The sequence below is a fragment of the Cavia porcellus genome, unplaced genomic scaffold (assembly GCF_034190915.1).
Source record: "Cavia porcellus strain 051 isolate PalLab524CR breed Dunkin Hartley unplaced genomic scaffold, mCavPor4.1 scaffold_16, whole genome shotgun sequence".
Lineage (NCBI taxonomy): Eukaryota > Metazoa > Chordata > Mammalia > Rodentia > Caviidae > Cavia > Cavia porcellus.
The window spans coordinates 65,232,812-65,254,970 of NW_026947499.1; the positions used below are offsets into that span (position 1 = coordinate 65,232,812).

Sequence of the window (22,159 nt, forward strand, 5' to 3'; positions counted from 1 at the left end):
TTATATAAATTACATTAAAATCTCAGTGTTCTCATGAACTTGAACTACCTAGATTTTACATGTCAATGTAAAATTCTGTCATATTGGAGGATGTTCATCTTATTTTCATACTCAGGAGAACTAGTAATGAACTCTTCCTGGCATATATTTTCTTTGTTAAATGTGGTGATTAACAACATTAGATGCAACATTCACTTAATAAAGTTCACAGCAATATAATAACAAATAATAGGAAAGAAAGCATGGATTCTAACCACTTTGTCCTCCTTTGGGAAAGCATCCAAGGAAGCAGAGTAGAGAGAAAAAGAAGAAGAAAACAAAAGAACAGAAGTGAGCCATGTATTTATGAATTAGTTTTAATAATACAATTATGTGTTTCTTCAAACTGTTAAACAGATATTTTGAAAAGTAAATCCATTAAATACGTCTGTATTGGACCTACTCCATGTCATATAGATGTTTTAGAAATTGATAAATCCACACCTAAAATATTCCTCAGAATAGAAAAGCAAATTTACTACCAGAAGTATTGTATTACTGAGAGGAAATAATTTATTAAAATCCATAAATCATTTTATCAAATTACTATTTAACAATGGTAAGTGTTCATAACAGATACAAGTGGGTAATGTATTATTTTGGCCACAAGTTATTCCAAAAGCAAGAGTTGTTGATGATATTTATTTCAAATCTAGGGTCATAGGAAAAACCAACAATACACAATTTCTTGGTGTTATGCCTAAGCCAAAAGTTTATGTTGAGCCTTCTATTATTTTGTCCCTTTAAATATTTTCCAAGGTTTAGTAAAGATTGATGAATTATAATAGGTGAGAGTATCCTCTTCAAAGCCCAAGTACTCCCGAAGTCAATTATCTGTAAACACACTCTGCTTTTTAAAACCTGAGTTTGACCTTGATAATTGTAATTATCAACAGCTAAATTTATTCCTATTAGTTTCTTGAATCTGGAGTGAATTTGAATAAAAATATCCAAAAGCTATGGGATCAGCTAGAATTAACACTCAGCTGATTTACACCTCATCTTTCAGGGCCATTACCACATCAGCTGGTAAGTATGTTGATGTCACCTCAAAATCTCACCTAAGAGAATTCATCCCAAAGTATATATTTAAGAATACTAAAAAGGAAAAATTAGCAAATATAGCTGGTGTGGTTTCTATGGGCCAGACAATACACAAGCCTGCTCTAGACAAGCTTTAAGGTTACATATCAATATTAACCTACCGCATCACTTTTGAAAGAGAACAATAAAACTCAATTGATGGAACCTAAAGAAAGAGCATGTGTATTATATACAAGGATTTTAATTCTTTAATTTCATTCCTATAAAAATCATGAGATTGTTTTATCTAGTTTTAAAGATAAACTGTTTAGAGAAATTATCATCCCCAAGTAACAGAGACAGTAATAGCTTTACTTTAAATTAAAAAACATGTCAACACGAAGTATCTTACTTCCATTAATAGTGGCTTTAGAATATCTACTTGAAATTCTGGCTAACAAAGAATATCCTGTGAACTGAGAGATCAAATGTGTGATTTTTCCAGATTAGAAGTATATCATGACTGCTTAAAGTTTGCATGTTATTTTAAAATATAACTTTAAACTAAATTCTCTACATGATTAAATAGTATAAAAATTCTTTATAAAAACACTGGGGATTCTTTATGTCTATGATTATCATAATTGTGTATATTATAGTACAGCTTTACATTAAGGAAAACTTATCCAGATTTTTCTATAAATAATTCTATGTTGATAATCTAGGAAATATGACAAAGTCAACATTAAAATGTGAACTAAATAGAATTAATCTAGAATACTGTAAATAACAATAATGTGTTCTACTACACTAGGATGATAAAACATCAAAAAATTTCATTTATTTAAAACCCTGTGAAAACAGAAGTAGATTTATTGAAACCAGACAAGGAAGTTGCATCAGGTAAAATTATATCCACAGAGAAGAAAACAAGAAATGCACACTTCAAGATTAAACAAAATGATGCATTTTGATATACTTGTTAAGTATTCAAATAACACCATGAGATAAATTTGGGAATGTATTTCTTTAACATAATAGCAAATGTGAAATTACTGTCATAGAGTCTAATCATCATATATATTAATATATTTTCAGGGTTCAACTTCCTGACACAGTTTGCCCTGTATGTTACCTTCATGCAAATTGGAACCTAATGTTCCAAAAATTAGAAGTACTTAATGTTTTTTTTTTTGCATGAAGAATTAGCCATAACAACTTGCAAAGCTTTCATAAGTCTCGAAGATGCCAAGTATCACATTCTAAAAATAAATTTATTCTGACAGTAAAGATTCTGGTTTTTGGTAATAGGACTCAAACTTAGGGCCTTGTGCTGGCCAGGTAGCACTGTGATGCTGAACCACATCCCCAGCCCAGTAAAGCTCTTTTTATTTATTTACTTACTTATTTATTTATTGGTACCAGGGATTGAACTCACAACCTTGTGCATACTAGTAAGCACTTGAGTCACTGAGCTAAATCCTCAGCCCCAGTAAAGCTCTTTTAAGGCTTACAGAGTGCTTGTTACTTTGCCATGGCTGTGCACCTTAGGAAAAGCAGAAACAAACTAGGAGAGGCACCTGAGCTGCAGATGTCTGCCTGACTCTGCTCCCAAGCACTTGTGTTCCAGCGTGGGCTTGGCAGGCAGTGGACCTAACTGGGCACTCTGGGGCCTTTCTGTCCCTAGAATACTCACATTGTTTGATCGCAGAGACACACGGCCTCCGCAACGGGCACAGAACTTAGTGCGACAGTAGGAACACAGGTGGCCGCACCCATCAGCAAACTTCGTCTTATGACAAATCCCACAGGTTGGAGCGTCATCTTTGTGCTCTCCCTGGTAACGCCGTGCTTCTTCCCCTATTTTTTTCACTTGTTCCTTATAACTTTCAAACTGTTGATGCAGTCTCCTAGGCAAAAAAGAAAATCACGGTGAACTAAGCAAAGAATGAAAGTCAAAACCAAACAAATCACATTTTTCCTGGAAAGCATGAAAGCATAACTACTTGAGCAATATATATAAAGCTATTTTCCATGTAAACTCCAAAGGCAAGAAATGGATTAGCATGCATCCCTGTGGTTCTAGTTTTGTTACCAAGAACCATGTTTATGAGGAACTGATACACGGTTTATCCCACAATGGAATGCATGTATTCACTCCAGCACTGGGCTTCTTCCAGAGAGGTATTTTTCACAATATTTTCACTGGGAACTCAACACTTTACTAGTATACCCTACACCAAAAAAAAATGAAGCAAACATTAATCAAAATATTTAGCCTATTTTTGATGCATTCTAAAATTCAAAACGGTTTGTAACAGTGCATGATTCTATAATCCACCATTTCAGTATGATGCATATTTTCAAGAAACACTTTTAAACACATTGCTAGGCGATCTGTATTCCCCAAAATGTTTTCCTTTGCACCTATTCCCAGAGACTGCTTCCTATTTGACATCAAATATGTTATTTAATACAATATATAGAATGTTATCTTATTCATTGTATTTGATCTCACTAGTTTGTTTGTTTAAAGGTCTGGTTAGATAGTTCAGACTATCCTTGAACTCACTATGTGGCCCAGGTTGGTCTCAAACTTGCAGTGATCCTCCTGCCTCAGCCTTCCAAGTGCTGGAATCATAGGCATGTACCACCAGGCCTAGGTCACTAGTTCTTCCACATGACATTAAAAACTAATCCGCGTCATGCAAATATTCAGATTTCAACTTGCACTAATTTTTGTTCTTAAGTTACACATGTGAGGGTCACTATCATTCTTAGCTAACTCTTTGTGGTGAGTTAACCAGAGCCACTGAGGCAAATCATTTCTCTTAGCAATGTTCATATTTAATATGATTCAAGTTTCCTCTCCTCTCTGTCGGTTCAAATCTCTCAATCTTAAATTGCTGTGAAGAGAACTAGCTGCTGGTCTACAAAGCACTGGGTCCCTCAGAGAATCCCCCAGCAAAAGTATGTCTTGGTTTGCAAATGAGACCTAAGAGAGTTGTTTAAGACCTAATCAACAGTCACTGGCTATTTTAGAAATTTCTGGGAAACACTTTAATCAAATTCATCCATGTATTACCTACTTTGCTGAGTTTCAATATTCCGCGGACACAAGGAACACGGATGCTATTGTTAATTCTGGTAGTGAGCTTGACCCTGTACATGTAAGAAAACTGTAAGGAACCACGCTCCCTAGATACACTCAAGTATGTTAGATCCAAGCACTGTGGTGTTTAAGGTGTTGAACTTTCATTAGATTATCCTTCAAATATCTAAAAGTTATTAAGCATTCCTACTCTCTGCTTTGCCAATTCATCTTTTTTCTATTTAACTCCCATAATGAAAGGCAAGTACACATACACTATCATATAATATAGTTTAGTGTCTGAAAATATTCCCACTTCAAGGCCAGCTAATTTCATTTAACAGAAGAATAATCTATATGATATTTTCATTTAATGAAAGCAAGAATATCTGGTTAGTTTGTTGAAGAGTTATTTGACTCACTCAGTATTTTACACTTTACCATTAACGTAGGATTGAGTTAGTAGAAAACAACTGTAGATGTCTATTATTGGAAATTCCCATACAAAATAGTTTCTATTAAATAAAATTATTAAGGAATGGGTAGCAAAAAATATCTCCAATGAAAGAAAACAATCACTGAGTCTAAAAGGAGGTGCCTGGTTAAATATTTATTGTGAGAACCGCAAATCAAATCTACTTCAGTAAACATAAGTAAGAAGGCTGGTTAGGAAAGAGTTCCTGTGTATACTTATCCCATAACACAGAACATGATTTATTTTGGGTGATGACAAACTTTTCGGTGAAAGGTCAGGTTATAAATGTCTTAGGTTTCTCTGTGGGTCACGTAGTTTCTGTTGCCATCACTCAAATCCACTGTCAGTGGAAAGGATCTACAGATAACATGAATGGCATGAATGAGTGTGGATATATTCCCTAAACATTTTTCTTTATAAAAAGACCAAATTGGGCCCATGGGCCAGTCTGTCAATCTTTGTGCAAGATATAATAGGGTTGAAACCAAAAATCTCTTTGTAGTTTTAAATTCAAACATAAAGAGTTTTACACAACTTATAGGACCTAGCAGGAAGGGCATCTATCTCAGAAAATCTTTCAATGTTTATGTAAATGTGTGTGTGTGTGTGTGTGTGTGTGTGTGTGTGTGTGTGGTGTTGGGAATCAAACCCAGACCTTCAGTTCTCTAAGTATGGGCCTTGCTTTTAAGCTACATCCTCAGCCCTCTGAGAAAATCTTGGTATATTATGTGTAGGGCACTGACCCATCAAACCTTATCTTACTGCGATCTCAGGGCATTTCACTTGGTTCCTGATAGAATGCTTAATATTTTTATTACATATTATTACCACATCTGTATTTGGTACCTCTTACCTCTCTTCTATTCAACAGTAATTAGTATAAATGCACAGGTTAGATATTTGACCTTCTTGGTAATAGCTGGTAAATAATTGTGAGCAGTAGTGGCGTGTGTGTGTGTGTGTGTGTGTGTGTGTGTGTGTGTGTGGTATTGTATGATTGAAAATGGTGAATGTAAATATTTAATTTTAAAAATATTACAGTAAAAAACACATTGGCATTAATCTCTTTGCTTTGAAGATGCTTATTTCATCATTTTTGCCACTTTCTGAAGCAGTTCTGGAAGCCATCATCTGTTCTGACCATGGCATTGTATATGTTTGATACATGCACATACATTTTCTTAGTCCATTTTGAGTGGAAAAAAGAGTACTTTACAGTGAAGTTTATATTAAGAAAAAATATCCTGAGAACATTCTACTTCCACAAACTGCTAAAAATTTTGTATAAAATACCTTTTAAAATAACTTTTAATGCATGTTTTAAATGGAGCAAAAGCATGCAAATTCATCCTCGTAGGAGAAAAATAAAACAGAAGCAATAATTGCAAAAGTAACAGCTCTGCAGCAGACATCTGCCCCAGGGACATGTACTGTAGCTACGTGGCCGATAACTTCAGTTTTAATTACTATTCAAGGAATGAAAGCAACATTTTAGGTAGCCACTAAAAACAATAAAATAAACCAACAGTGGAAAAATATATGGAATGAAAAAGCCAATCCCAAAGAAAATTAAAACTACAATAAATACATAAACCCAGGCAAAGCAGAAGAATGAGAAATTATGTCATGAAGTGGTAGGACAATCAAGGTAAGAATCACAAGTGTAATGAACTACAATATCATTAAAGGACAAAAATTATCAGTAGTTTTAATAAATAAGAGATATGCTCAGACATTAAGTACTTGAAATAAAGTAATAGGAAAATGGTATTCCAAGGAAAAATGAACAAAAATAGATAAACAAGGAAACAGATAAAAGATGGCATGAAATTTAAATCAAGAAGAATTACTAAAGAGGATAGCCATTATAAGAGTATTCATTTAATGGTGTATATGATTATGCTAGTTTAAATGTGTATGGCATATAAAGCAAAAATATGGATAAAAATAGCAGGATAATACGTATGACATTTTTATACACCTCTCTCCGTAACTCACAGAAGTACAGCAAAAATATATTATAATAGTGAAAGGGAAGCAAAGTGCTCTGAAGGATATAACTGCATGTCTAAGTGTGTAAGACAGAAAACCATACTACTACTAAGTTTCTGTTGCTTTATAGAACAGAATGGTTTGTCTGTCCCCTTTTTATGCTTTGATTTTGTAATTTGAACAAGTATTTCTAAGGTGACTACATGTGATTTATCAACTAGTGATTTCTTAGTGTTTTTTTGAAATTCTGTAATATTTCTATCCTTTTTTGCTTTGCTTTTTTTTCCTCTAAATAAAAAATGATGGAAGCTATTTTAACAACACAGTAAGTGCACAAATGTATTTATATGCATATATGTATACATATAAAATAGTGTATATATATTAATATAATATATATATATATAATTTCCAGTAGATTAAAGGAATTAAGCTTGATGTTCCTTTCTATACATGTGTACACACACACACACATTTATAACTTTTATTTTCAATGCAAATATGAAGGCTTTTAAAGCATTTCTAGAACTTTTGGCTTCAAAGTGCTGGAAATTATTTGTTTATTAAGCTAGGTAGTGGGAAGTTCATGACATATGCTTCACTCTGTTTCTTTATCTGTATGTTTCATTGTACTGTTTGTACACTGGATGTGTTTTACATTACAAAGGAAGCTTTCAGATTTACCTCATCAAATACCATCAAATAACAAATGGACACTATATTGGATTGAAAAGATGATTTTACTTGACAATATTTAAATGTACAAAAGAATTGACCAAACCAATTAGTTTCAAAAAAGAATTGTGTACTTTTAACACCTTAAGTTTGTGAAGTAGAAAGTACTATTCACATTTTAATGATAGAGAAACTAATTTTTGTTTGAGTCTTTGATTTTACTTTCTTCATGAAGGCATCACTTTAAATTCACATTCTTTACATCTTGCATTAAGCTCATGAAAAGGATGATAATTAGTATGGTTTCAATTTGCAAAGTATTTCTGGATTCATGAAAGTGCTCATTACCAGGCAATCTCAACTTCTGATCATAGCTAACTCATAATATATGAACAAAAGCTGGCTATAGAAAAGCAGTATCTGTGCTGGTAAACTCATCCCATGAAACCTCCATAGACCTTTTACACCTTACTTGATGATGCCTTCATTCATTTTGGTAATTATCCCCATAGCATTTCTCTTTTCTCAAGCTGCGCTAAAGCTACTCTTTTCCTTAAAAATAGACTTAAAATACAATTTTGTGATTTATGACTCCAGAGTCAATTTTATAAATGTTCTTACATCTTAGGCTATGGGGTCTCCCCGACCATGGCTGGTGTGCCCGCAGCTATAGCACCTTCAGTGGTAGAAATTATTGCTGCAACAAATGGACTGGTGAGAAGAGGATTCTTCTTGAAATGTGAAGATGAGGCCTGCAGCTCTCATTTTTCCCACAGGAGATCTAAGGGTAGGTCCCAAGGAAGAGAGCCCCGGGGAGAGGTGTCCTTTTGCTACAGGGAAACAGCCAAGAGACCCGGGCAGCTCCTTTCCCAGTCTTTCACCCTAAAGCCCCTGAGGCAAATCACACGGGCATCACTTGGCATGCCCCTGCACTCACATTCTTCCGGACTCTGCTTCTTACTGGCCAGCACCCATCTGTACTATTTTCCCACGTGTCAGAAATTTCTTCTTTTTTTCAGCAATGCACAATGTTTAGAAGAAAGATTCTCAAGCAGAGAGCTTCCTTACATCCTAGATTCCTTCCTTTACTAATGGAGAGACTCCCTTAAGTACGCACAGAAAGACAAGTTCACGCAGTCCCTTACCAACTTCAACTTGTTTTCAGAATGCTCCTTCTTTTGACCAGAAGTCATTATAAAAGAGGAAAGGAAAAAAGGAAGGAAGGAAAGATGGGAGGAAGGGACTGAAAAGGAAGAGAGGGACATTGATATCATTCATTTCCTCAGAATTACCAACTCCACAGTGCTCTACTAACTTACTCACCTGAAAATAACCTAAGGTCCCTTTCTCAATCTATATTCCCTTTAGGATACTCCAATACCTTACATAGGCAAGATGTCCTCATAATAAAATATACTATTGGAACTAAGATATTGGTAGGAAAACCATAAATAGCAGATTTATATTTTTGTATCTTGTTTTAGTGTTTTTAATAATGAACAATGAAAGTACCTATTATATGGTGTTATGATAAATGTGTGGCTGTAAATGTAAAATCTGTGAAATTTATTTACATATTTCAATTTTAGAACTAATATATTCTTACTGATTAGCAAAGTTGACAAAATCGATCACAAATGACAAATTTAAATTATCTACCTAGAAAATGGTCATAAAACAAATGTTATCAAAAGAAAAACATTGATACTGAAACTTCAGTTTTATCCCTGTGCACAATTTTCCTTTGTTTTAATATATAATAATCATTATGTTATTTTAATAACCATGCACTCAACTCAAAAAATTTCAAGATTCCAGTTGCGAATGTGGTTAGGTGGTTAATAACATGTAGTTTGAAGGAAATAAAAAGACAACTGCCTAAAAAGTCAATCATACTGTAAATGTCCGTACAGCTAATTATCCTTAAACAGGCAACACTCTATGGCATTCTTACCAATTAATATTTTAAACATTTACTACCAGTAAGGAACATTGTAAGGTGTTGAGTGACTGGTAACAGTGGAATAGAGAGGTATCTTTGTAACTTGAGAGGATCTCAGTTATTTCTCTTTTGTGTTTTTTTTTTCATTCTTTCATTACAAAGTACAAAATCAGTAACTAGAGAAAATCTCACCTTTCTGTATTTTCTGACACACAGAGCTGGATTTTTCCAGAAAAATGAATGGGTACTATTGAACTGAAATTTTAAATGCCTAACTGGCAGGTCCAGAAGGAAATCGAGAGTTTTCCCCAAGATGAAGAGAAAACCAAGGGTTACAATATTTTGCATGTCATAATCCAAAATGAGAATTACTTTGTTATGTGTATATAGTGGTGAGTGTGCCTGAGTACTGAAACAGAAATAATAGCCTATGTTCCCCTTCTCAGCTTGTTCAAAGGACTCATGATGGACAATGCATGTGTTCACCAGACTGCAACGGCTACCATCATGGGCCCATAAAATTAGTGATATGGAGATTAAAGACAACAAATCTGAGAATATTTGATTGACTAAACATAACCTACAAGACACAGTGGGTATCCAAGAGGGAGTTCAGATCATGGCTGAACTTTCTGATTCACTAGTGTGACAATTTGGAAACTTGCTTTAAATTTTTTTGAAATAAGCTGTTATTGAACTTCATATTAATCTCAACTCTAAAGTACAGATTTTGTCTTAAAAGAATATAAAGTCTTTTTAGAAAATAAATCATATACATTAAATGACAAGGCAGTTGGGAAGTTAGTCATACATTTTCCATGCAACACAACTGTCCCTTCTGAAAGGGGATTGGTTTGTCTCTAGGAACAAACACCTAAATCAAGAAGTTATAACATCAGAAAGCTACGGTTTCAAATTAATGACACTACTGTGCTACCACTTCTGCAAAGGAACATGATCTGGAAACTGCCACGTGAGCCATGCCAAGCCTGCTAAAGAGATTTCAGGAAAATGATGCACAAAGATCTACTGTGGTCCTCCATCTAACTCAATTTCAACTCAAGATGCACGCACGTTAAGTGGTGGGTACCTCTGTACATGAACTTAATTTTTTCTATGTTTTAGAAAAGATGTCTATGTTTGTGTGGGAAAGATGGCTATGGTTGTGTTTGTCACTTTATGTAGAGCTTACAACAAAAACAAAATTTTGCCAAATGCTTCTGTTTGCAAACCAAACTGTGTTCAAATGAAAGTGCTCATGAACTGAGGCACCACTGGACAGTTGCCTGATGGAACCTAAGACATGTAAGAGACCTAGCTGCAAGAAAGTGTGAAATTTGTTTTTAGAATTCTAAGAGTTAAAGACATCATATTACAGTGATACATGCATACTCATGTTTCTAGCAGCATACTTCACCTTAGCTAAATCTTGAAAGTAACCTATGTGTCCATCAACAGATGAATGGATAAAGAAAATGTAGTATTTATATACAATAAACTACTATTCTGCTACAAAGAAAGATAAACATGAATCATATGTAGGAAAATGGAGGCACCTTGAGACCATAATTTTAAATCAAATAAATCAGATACATAAGCTTAAATATCACATTGTGTCCCTTCTATGAGAAACTCAGAGTAAAAATAAAGAGCAAAATAAAAGATTAGAGGAAGGAAATTGGTAATTCTCAAAGGGGTAGAGGATTAAGAGACAGAAAAGGAAGGAGGGAAGTAATACGGGATTTAAGAAAAGGAATTGGGATGTGTTATATACATGCACCAACTCCACACAAGGAATGTAAACATGATGTATGCAAACATGTAATAGGTGACTCCACAGCAATTTATTTCCCAATTAGCCTTGAATTTCTTCTGCAGTTGAAACTGTTACCAAGTATTAAACTTCCACTCCACTAACTTCCTAATATAAATCTACTTAGGGTAATTTTTTACTGTAATAAACAGTAGGCATATAATATGCTAGTCTCTGTGTGAGCACGCTGGCCATCTTTGGAAAGAATTTGGAATTATTCTACCCTTCATCTTTGTTGTCTGCCTCAACCCTTCTGAGCCATTTCTGAAATTTAAGACATATGGCTATGTAAGCTTAAACCAAGGGTCCTACTGCTTGCTCGAGGTCTCATCCTTTCGGCATCATTCAAACACTACTGCCACATGAGACAAGATAAAGGAAGGATTCCAAACCCCAGTGGTAAGTGACTAGATTTAGGACAATACAGACAGATGAACAATGAGTACATTTGCCTCATTTTCTTAGTGAGAAAAAGTAATGTCCTCCTTTCAGCAAATTATATGAATCCAGAAAAATAATGTGTGATAATCAGGTCCAACTTTCCACCACCCTGTCTTCAGAACATTCGCTTCAACTATGGCCAGTGGAGTATGAGGTTACTGCATTATGAAGAGTACTTCCTCAGTATTCTCAGACCTAGAACGTATCAAAATATCCAGGAAGCTTGTTACAATGCAAGCTCTTGGGAGAACCTGAAGAGCTGCTGATTCCATAAGTCTGACAAAAGTGACTTGAGTGCAGATTACCCAGTGACCATGACATAGAAGAGTCTAGACAGTAGGGATAAACTTGAAAATAAAGGCATTTTTAATACATCTCTCATTTCATGCCAAAAAAATAATCACATGATAAAACTGTAAGAATAAATGTGAAACTCTGGACACTACCTGTCTAAAAATATATTGAAAATATTATGCTATTTACACTTTAACTTGACAGCCATCATTGGTTTAATATATAAATTTGTGAATTATAGATATCTGCATATAGGCATATAAATTAAAAAAAAAATTATTAGCATCTTTTACATAGTTTAAACATAGCATGTAAATTTAAAAAAAAAATTCTTAGCATCTTTTACATAGTTTAAACATACATAATTTCAGGGTATAACTAAACATTTCAGTATTTCAGAAGTTTTCCACTGATGTTATTTAGTAAACCAAGGAGAATAAACCAAGGGCCTCATAGGTTGCCAGGGTAGGCAACAACTCTACCACTGAGCTATACAGTTAGCTTGAATAATTTTTAAAACTTACTATAATTCACAAAGTATTTTCAGTTTACACCTAAAACCGGGTTTGATCCTTTCTTTCAAAACTATATTTTTATATATTTCAAATGTCCAGCAGATGGCACTAGTAGTTTTCATTTTTACATTCAATTCTTTCAGGGTTATTTAAATTATTTTACTTTTAAACATCTATTGTGTTAAAGAAAAATTAATACAATCAGCAGGCGTTTTTTTTTAACTCATTAGGATGTTGTATTTTTAAAGGTGACTGAAAAAGAACAAAGATGTACAAAAGTGATTTTTGTCCTTTTTTCAGAAGACTGGATCCCTGTGCCCTTTATAATGTATGTTTACACTGTTTAGTTGAAATTTTTCTATTGCCTGTGTCTGTGAATGCAGGTCAGTCATCCATTTACTGCTCTTAAAGATGCTGTTCATCCGATCAGCTTCCCACAGAGTTTTGAAAGCTCTGAGAGATGACACTGATGAAAAATAAGAGGGCAGTGGATGATTAGCTATTAGTGTTTTACAGCCTGTTACTTCAGTCAAGCATTTATTTTTAATTCCATTTTCAATTTACCGCAGGAGGCCACTCCTGAGTAAGCATTAAATGAAGACATCTCAGGACACAGAGGCTTGGCGCAATTTCAATTTTGCTCCATCTCGTCTCCCAAGAAACACTTGCTCCTGGATGTGGTAACATCCTGCATGTATGGAGGCTTCCTGTGCCTTCTAAAAGCATCATTTCTGGATTAGGGAACAATATCACTGCTTTCTAACACTGGAGATATATCCACGTTCTGAACCTGAAATCCTGGCAAGAGGGGGACATCTCAATATTTTGACTAACAAATATTGTGTTCTCAGAATAACTGAAGAAGTGGACATCAAGGAAAATGATGTAAAACACGAATCAGAATATTAATAGGAAATTTTATAAAAGAATAAAGTTAATCTTAAAAGAAATGTTGGGATCACCTATGTGATAGATTAATCAATAATACTTACATTCCATATGCACTTGAAGCCTGTGTCACTTGATCCTAGAAACTTACCTAAGGACAAACTCCATCTGATTTTGGCAATTTAATAAAAGGTGTTGTTCACACATACAATCAAGACAAGGTGTTAAATAACCAATCAACTTTTTTTTTTATTAGTTCCTGTTTGTAGTGCAGATGACTGATGTCCATTTTAAGGAACTGGAACATGCATATAATATATCCTGATGATTTTTAATGATTTTCCTCCCTTTTCCCCTTAATCCTCTGCCAAATTTCAAATGCACTTTACCTGGTCTACATTTCTAGAATGTACAACACATACTGTAAAGCTCACCTTTGTTTTTATTCTTGGCTGTTTTTACCAGGCTTGTATGTTACATCACTATGGAAAAGGAAAATATGATAAATGAACCCTGCAATTGGACAGTTTTTTGGAAGGGAATATCTGTAAGTCTGAGGCTTGTCTTCTTAGGATCAAATTTGGTTATAATTATTTTTAAGCTTCATGATAATGACATTTAAACTCTGTTTCTCAGTTTCCTCACCTAGGAAGTCTTGATAATAAAGTCAACTAAACAGGATTATTGGGGAGGGTTACTTGAGATAATCGATGTAATGTGCTTAGCACAGTGTCTAGCACATAATAAAAGCTCGGTAAATATTAGCTATCATTACACACATAGATAATACATGAGAGAAGAAAATACTGTGCTTTTAAGTTTCCGAATACACACAGTTGACAACCTTGGAAAGCAACTATGAAAGGAGGGATTTCTTGGCATATGGATATCAGTATTATCAGTATATATCAGACCTGGATAATTGATCAATAGGCCACTAGGAAGGTGCACAAAGAGGTCCCTCTTGTGAGACAAAAGTCATACTGAAAGACAAACTCACCAGTCCTACTTGTTTTGTGAAAAGTGCAGGAGATATAACCATGGGTAACATTCTTTTTTTTTCTAAAATTTTTCTCAGCATTTTTATGTTCATGGCAAAATTTAAACACACAGGGAAAAAAGAGATTTTAAAGACTAATGCTTACAGAAGAGTTTTATTACTAGACCATTTTGATCCCAGAAACATACATTGTTTAAAGCACAAACATGCCCACTGCTTGGAAACAGTAGATGAATGAAGATCTAGGAGAAATTTCTAATGTCACAGATTAGTTTTTCTTTCTCTAGATTTCCTTTTAATGACTAATTAGTTTATACTTGCCGAATGTGTTCTTTTTCTTAGTTTGTTAAAGTTTTGTCATTTTTTCTTCTTTTCCACAGTACACTATTATTTGAAGTATATTGGCTAAGAGAAGCCTTTCAGCGCTATTTGGACAAAGAATCATTACCTTCCAATTTTAATAATTAATTGGACTAATGCCTTTAAAAAGCAATGGTCTCATCAAGTGTGCTGTTTTGTGTCTTAGAAAGCATATAGTCACCATAAGGGACAAATAAAGAGTGCAAGTTGCTTAATTTACACAATGTCTAAAGACTCTGCCACCCTGGACAAACTCTTCTTTGGCAATTCCAGATACCCAGCTCTATAAAGCCACTTATGACATAGCTACTTGTCTAGTGAAAGGTTCTGTACCACTCATACATGTCTAGGAAGACAGTTTTGACGAAGACTCCACAGCCAGTGCCAGCCCTGCTCTGGATGTAGAAGGGAACAGTACTCCCTGCTTCTTGCCCCCAAGGAGTGAGAACACAAGTACCACAGCTTCTCAGTGTTTAATACACATGGTGGGGCGGGGGGCAACTGAGAAGACAGCAGAGCCCAGCATTTCTGCAGTCACATTTTCTGAGTTTAAAACTTTCCTAAAACAGGATGTGGTGACACATGATTTTAATCCGAGCACTCTAGATGGCTGAGACGGGCGGATGACAAGTTGAAGCATAGCATGGGCAACCAAGAAACGTAGGAAGGCTCTGTCTTAGACAAAATATCTTTAAAAAGGCAAAAGGCTGGGGATTTAGCTCAGGGTGAAGGCCATAGTTTTAACCCCTAGTACTGGGAAAACAACAACAAAACATTTTCCTAGGCTCTTCCTCTAAGTAGCCTTGTAACCTGGGAAGTTATTTTAGGCTTTTAAATCTCATTCTTCATCTTTAAAATAACGAAATAATGCCTACCTCCTTATGGGATTGTTTTGAGGATTAAATCACCTAATACACAAATCACTTAGCTATTATTAGACAATTAGTACTTAATAAAGTATTAGCCTAGTAGTTTTATAATGTATGAAGGAATAGTAAACAGAGTCAAAGCATATATTTTCATCTTATGACACTAAGATGCTTTATGGTTGGATCTATAAATAGGATACAGAACTATGAAGTGCAGTATCTAGACGAGTTCAAATTTTTTAAAGCAGCATCATCAAATATTCTACTTTTAAGGTCTAAATTGAGTATCTGAGGAATAAGAAATGCTTCCTAGAAAGCTTTTGCTTTTTTCAATTTGAAATGCAGAGGCACAGAGGCTTCCTGAATTTTCTTTCCAGAGTCTACTGAACTAGTCAGACATCCTTAGGTCTGGGATTTCCTAAGCCACGCTGGACTGGGATTTCCTAAGCCACATTTCAACCTAACTGAGGAGATCAATTTCCTTTCCATTATATTTGCTAATGGTGACATCTGTTTTCACCTTTTAATTAAAACACATTGTTAATAAGCACAGGAGATCTATCATCTAAATAATATAACACACATTGTAAATAATTTGGTTTTTTTACACCTGTGAAAGAAAGATCATAAAGAAAGTAAATCAAAAGTTATTGTGAATGTGGAAGCTAAAATTCTGGAAAATATTAGAATTAATTTATACAAATGTATATGTATACATTTGTATAAATATATATATATATATATATATACATATATATAAATGTATACATATACATTTGTATAAATATGTAACAGCCCCTCCACTGTTTACTCAACTTCAGATGAGCTTTTACCCCCACCAACCATATCTGAGAATAATCAGTATATTTTTTAAAACCTACCATATTGTATTGTATTTAGATACTAAAAATGTGTCATAATCAGCTTTCATTAATCATGGTACATGCAAAGCTATTAATAGTCCATTTTAGTTTCTGTATTATTGCATCATCTTTGAAAAACTTAGAATAATATCAAGATTCTTTGAATGCCATTTAATTCAGTAGGCTGTCAGAAACTTAGAAAAGCTTGCAGATTTTATCACAGTATCAATCCAATTAAATCAAACATGATTGAATTTTAATTCAGTAATGATCAATTTTTTTTGCAATTAGTCAATTAGTCATTAGGAAGATCTGCCTATTACAAGGGTGAGTGGGAAGCCACAGAAAGAATGACAGGAAGAATTAGATGACTGGGCTTTGATTCTCCCAGAATCCCTCTGGCTCCTGTGGTTGTCACAGAAGGGGAACATACAGGCAGAAGCCAGGGCTCTGAGGATCCTGAGCAGAGCTCTGACTGGGTGGATGTGAAAAGCATTTAAAGACTTCCTTTTCTTCTCTAGCTTGCTTTAAATCTTCCTGGAGCCTATGTAGTTAAGTATGTGTTTGCTTTCATGACTGTGACAGGCTTTTAAATTTTGTATTCATGTTGTGGTTTCCATTTCAGGCTTTGCCTCTTTTCTCATCGACAAAACTAGAATACCACTAAATCACACCAATTGAAGGGTTCAGCTTTCTCAGGTTGTAGAACACTAAAGGAAAACTGTCTCGTAATCAGAGGACGCAAAATGTTACATTATTTCAGATTTTAAATTGCATACATTTGATATTCTCTTGGCATCATGGATGTCCAGCATCTCCTTAACTTCTAAAGCCTGGTAGTCACTTTAGCATGAAGCTGATGCTGGACTAATACACCACACCAAACCTCTATAAAATTCTCAGCAGTTTTATTTATATTGCACAGTCTTTTGTGGGGTAATCTGAATACATAGTAGCTCCCTAGATGGGAATCTTATGTTAAGAGTGATCCTACTTTCCATTTCTTTTTGCTCCAGTGCCAAGTCCCAGAAGTCACAAATTTTGAGTCCATGATCCAAACTGAAGTTGACATGATATTAAATGTTTATTAGAATAGAAGCTCTATGCAGAAAAAAAACAGCTGTACTTCTTTTTTAAAAAATTTAAGCATTTCTTCTATTTGCTTTATAAGAGATTTTGTCTTCCCAAAAGTAGTTATACAAACCTAAGCTGTGATGTTCCAATGAAGTGAACTTCTTCAGGAATATTAAATGCCTTTGTATGTATAGTGTGTGTATGTGAGCACGTGTGTCATGGGCTTTGTTAGATGCTCCAGGTCTTTCATTTTAGTATGAGCTGTTATTAGGCTGTGCTATGAATACAGATGTGGAAGGAAGAGATGGGAAATTGGTTCAGAAGCTAAGGAAATGCACCTTTAAGAAGCCCGGGGTTTTGCTTTTTTGCTTGCTTGCTTGTTTTTGCTTTCATTTCTAAGTCTAAGAGAAAGCTTCCATCAAATACAGCAAACTACCGTACACTAAGAAAAGCCTGCTATATAACCTGTCTGAAGTCCCTTCTTTAGGCACGAGGGAACCTGAATAAATGCGTTTGGTCCATCACATTTGAGAGCCCAGGTTTCAGCTGGTGTCATCAGCAAAGTGACAGTCCCTCTACATAGTGAGCACTGAACCTGGCTGCTACAGATTTTACTACTTGTATAGAAACAGCCATCTTTGACAACTCAATTTGAAAAAATTTTCACAGAAAAGGAGTGATCTGCACGGTAGCTGATTCATGCAGCACTGCAGAATAGGACTGAGAAGAAAGAGAAGAAAGCTTAGTGTAACTACAGGCAAGCAGGGAGGTGGCGTTTCATATTAATTACACACATCCAAGTCCTGGTGTATACAGTATGTCTCCTGTCTACAAATCATTTAAACAGCCTTGCTCGGAGCACTGCCAATTTGTCGCTGTGTGCATCCTGCTGCTCACCTTCCCATAGTATCTGTGTGAAGATTTCTTTAACCACTCACCCACCTATCACCAAGTGATCAAATTACAGGTTTCATTTAGAAATATCCTTGGCTGCAAGGATACATGGATGACTATGATTTTAAGACAGATTTATGTACAAACCCCAGAGATTTCTGAGGTTTGTTTCAGCTTTGAATACATTATAGTAAAAAGAAGTGGAAAGGCGTAAGTGTTTTTGCAAATTTGGTAACACCTTACTATTGTCTGAAATGAAGCCTTTTGCTCCTGAGTTCATAAAAGCCCAGAGGCAGCATGTTTCATCTGAGGTCACCATTGCTTGAGCAAGAACACTGCCAATGGATAAAAGCTTGGGTTTAAAACAAAGGCTTTGCCAGCAATTGTGGGATCATGCACAGGTGACTTATTCCATCCTAGTTTTATTTTATTCATCTGTAAAGTGAGGATAATAACTTTAACTCTTAGGATTGTACAGACTAATAGTGCAATATCTTACACACATTTCATACTCAGTAAGTCTTCATTGTCTTTCACCACTCTCCCCTTTTGTTTGCTCTTATTTGGTTCCTATCACATAGGGCAGGGAAACATAATGGGAAAATCTCTACAGGAAAAATTCCTGGTTTTGAGTTGTGGTATTGCCTCACACTTACTGGGCAATAGACGTGACGCCTTGACACCTGTCAATGGCTTCTTTAAATCTGTAAGAGTGACAAAGCTGACCACTTATAGCTGTCACTCTTTAATTCATGATTTCCACAAATAATGATTAAGCATCTACTACATGCCAAGTACTGTTTGAAGCAGGGTGATGCAAACATAAACAAAACTAATCCTTGCTCATAGAAAACTGTATTCAAGGAAGACTGGGACGAATTAGCACACATTAAACAAGAGAACATATAACTGATAAGTATCGGTATACTGTAAGGGCTACAGAGACAAAGAAAAGAAACTAAAGGATGGAGAGTCACGGTTGGGGGATATGGCACATAGGAAAGAAAGAAGGGATGGTTGCATCAAAGTGGAACCCTATAGGGCATGGAGAAATGTATTTTTTCTCAACTGTGGAGGTTTCTGGCAGAAGGAGTTGATGTAAAGGATGGCCAGAAAAAAACTTGGGTCAGGGAAGACAGAACAGTGTTGGGAATGATAAAAAATAATCTCATAGGCAATGATGTCAGGACTAAAGAACAAGGGAGGGAATTTTTAATTTCAAGTGCAAAAGGAGCTCAGAATCATAAGATTGTGATGAGCTGACTCGATGAGCTTGAGAACTGAAAGACTCAGTTTGCCATGTGAAGTCCGCCCAGGAGAGAGGCAAGCTCCATATTCTTTGAAAGAGGGCTTCTGAGGAGGGGAGTAAAGAAAACTCATATGGAGGAATTTTTGTAGCCACTGTACCAATATAAAATGTTACTTTAGATGTCTCTGGAGCAAACTTTATCTCCAGCCACTTATTAGCTCTGCAACATTAAGCAAATTATTCCACCTCTTTATACCCCAAGAGTAATGGACTTAATGTTTGTCTCTCCCAAGGTTTGTGTTTAAGTATCAACCCCCACTGTGATGACATTTGGAGGATACTGGGTTTTGGGTTAATAAGGCTTAGATTATTTTATATATGAGGAGTTCCCTTTGCCCCAAAGGATTTATGCCCTTAAAGACAAGCAAGAGAGACCAGAATGCTTCCCACCATGTGAGGGCACAGTCAGGAAGCGGCCATCGGCAATCCAGGAAGAGAACTGTCACCAGGAAACTAAATTGGTGGCTGCATCCACCTTGGATATTCCAGACTCCAGAACTCAGAAACATACTTCCAGTCTATGAGATGAAACATAACAGATGCTCAAACTGACTAATACACTGAATTTCTTAATCTGTAAAATAGTGTGATGATCTGTGTCAATTTGAGAAGTTCAGAAGCTTAACTAAGTTGGCTGAGCAACTCTACACCCTAGGGTGTATAGGACCTGCCCTAGATGGCTCACTGCTTCGATGGTGTAAAGCACAAATGAGGAAAGATGGACTTGCTTCTATTCTTGAAGGCACATCAATCTTCACCTTCAACTTGAATATCCTCTCCTGTCTTCCAGTGCAGACTCTTCAGCTTCCACCTTGGATCCTTCAGCCTTCTGGCGTAAACTCTTCAGATTCATCAGCCTCCTAATACAGACTCATAGGGGACACTACAGTGAACTCCAGACTTTGGACTAAAAATCTTCAATCTCCAGTGTGCAGACAACCTCTGCCCACCCCCATCTAATTCTGTGGCTAGTAAAACCCAATCACTAATTTCTTATACATTTGAATATCTTGTGTTATAGCTGTTTCTCTAGTAAAACACTGACTGATATATATAGTAATATCTATTCCACATTATTCATGTGAAGTCTAAATGAAATAAGCTACGCAAAGAGCTTAATATGTTTTCTGACACAGGTTAAGTTGCTTAGTAAGCAGCAACAACAATTAATATAATTTTGAATTTTCTTAAGTTACAGGGATTAATATAAAAGTAAATTCCTAGGAATAATAGTTTTTTAAATCCTTAAAGTTTGCTAACTAATATTTAATATTACGAAAAATATAGGTCACATGTAATTGCACATGAAAAGCAGGTCACATACTCAAGGGACTGGGATAAATGATTGTAAAAATTAATCTTCAGTGACAATACAGCATTAGGGAGAAAGCAAAATTGATTGTAGTTTTTCCAATCATTGCTTGTTTGTTTTGTTCTGGTAGAAAGGTTTCATTCTTTTTTTTTTTTTTTCTATTTGGATGGATATTTTAAAAGTCTAGTCTAAAATGAACAGCCTTCATGTAGAATTCTGTAAACACAATCTTTATTAATTAAACAAAAACTCATTCTGAACTACTGGATAGATATAAGCTTATAACTTCCTTGGGTTTTTGTGCTATTTGCATACTTGCAGACAGAATTTCTAAAGAATGAGAATTATATATGTGGAGCGAAGGAACATACTCTATCCTATTTCTTGTGAAACAGAATAACATTTTTAACCACATCAAACATGAAATGTCAGAATGAACTATCTTTACATCAGAGCCCATGAGAAGTAAGTAATGAAAATTCACCATGAGCACAATGTGACAGGAAGTAACACCTCCTGTTCAGGATACCATCAATATTCTCTGGAGATTATTCTACCACTGGAGGGAATGCCAGCTCTCTTTCTGTTTGAAAATATTCAAATGGGTAACTATGGTTGCAGTTTTCATTAACCTCACTTTATTAGACTTAATGCTATGGCAGCAGTGATGGTGACTGGATTATGTTAATTACTTCCTGAAATTAGTTTACACCATTGGAAATTGCTTACTGTTCACAGCCCATAGCTGCCTAAATTGCAGAAAGAGAATGCATACCATACTTTTATTATCCTGTTTGTCATCTTTAATGGGTCGGTCTGCCAACAGATGCAATGTTTTACTCTAATGTAATCTTTTACTTATGTATTTTTGAGACAGAATCTCACTCTGCAGTTCAGGCTGGCCTTGAACTCACTTTGTAGCCTAGGTTTGCTTCAAACTTATGGCCAACCTCTTACCTTAGTCTCCTGAGTACTGGGATTATAAGCATGAGCCACCCACAGCCAGTGCTAAAGTAATCTTAACAAGTTAAATCCAAATTTTAGTATTTCTGTTTTTGCTTAAATTTCAAACAAAAGATACACCAAGGAAACAAGAAATAACTATGAATACCAGCTACATAATACAACCTTTGATGTGGATGGACATTATTTTATAAGTTATTTAGCGTGTTGCTAAGCATGTTTGGTTCCTGCTCAGTTCCTCTCAGGAGAGAGTGTATAAGAGGAAGTGCCCCTTTCCTCATTAGTAAAACAAGACTTGCAGTTCAGAAGCATCTTTTGTGTCACAGA

The 22,159-nt window shown here is 35.2% G+C and overlaps 1 protein-coding gene across 43 annotated transcripts in view; it reads right to left on the reverse strand.

The window, feature by feature from the left end:
- Positions 1-22,159, reverse strand: part of Rims1 (regulating synaptic membrane exocytosis 1) — a 426,672-nt gene that overhangs the window by 234,717 nt on the left and 169,796 nt on the right. For 42 of the 43 annotated variants that reach the window (XM_063226953.1, XM_063226993.1, XM_063226983.1 and 39 more), the window contains 2 exons: positions 2,759-2,972; positions 255-266 (listed from right to left, as the gene is read on the reverse strand). In XM_063226953.1, coding sequence (XP_063083023.1) covers positions 255-266; positions 2,759-2,972 — 226 coding nt within the window. The remainder of the gene's footprint in view (positions 1-254; positions 267-2,758; positions 2,973-22,159) is intronic. The other variant, XM_063226950.1, reaches the window with a different exon arrangement.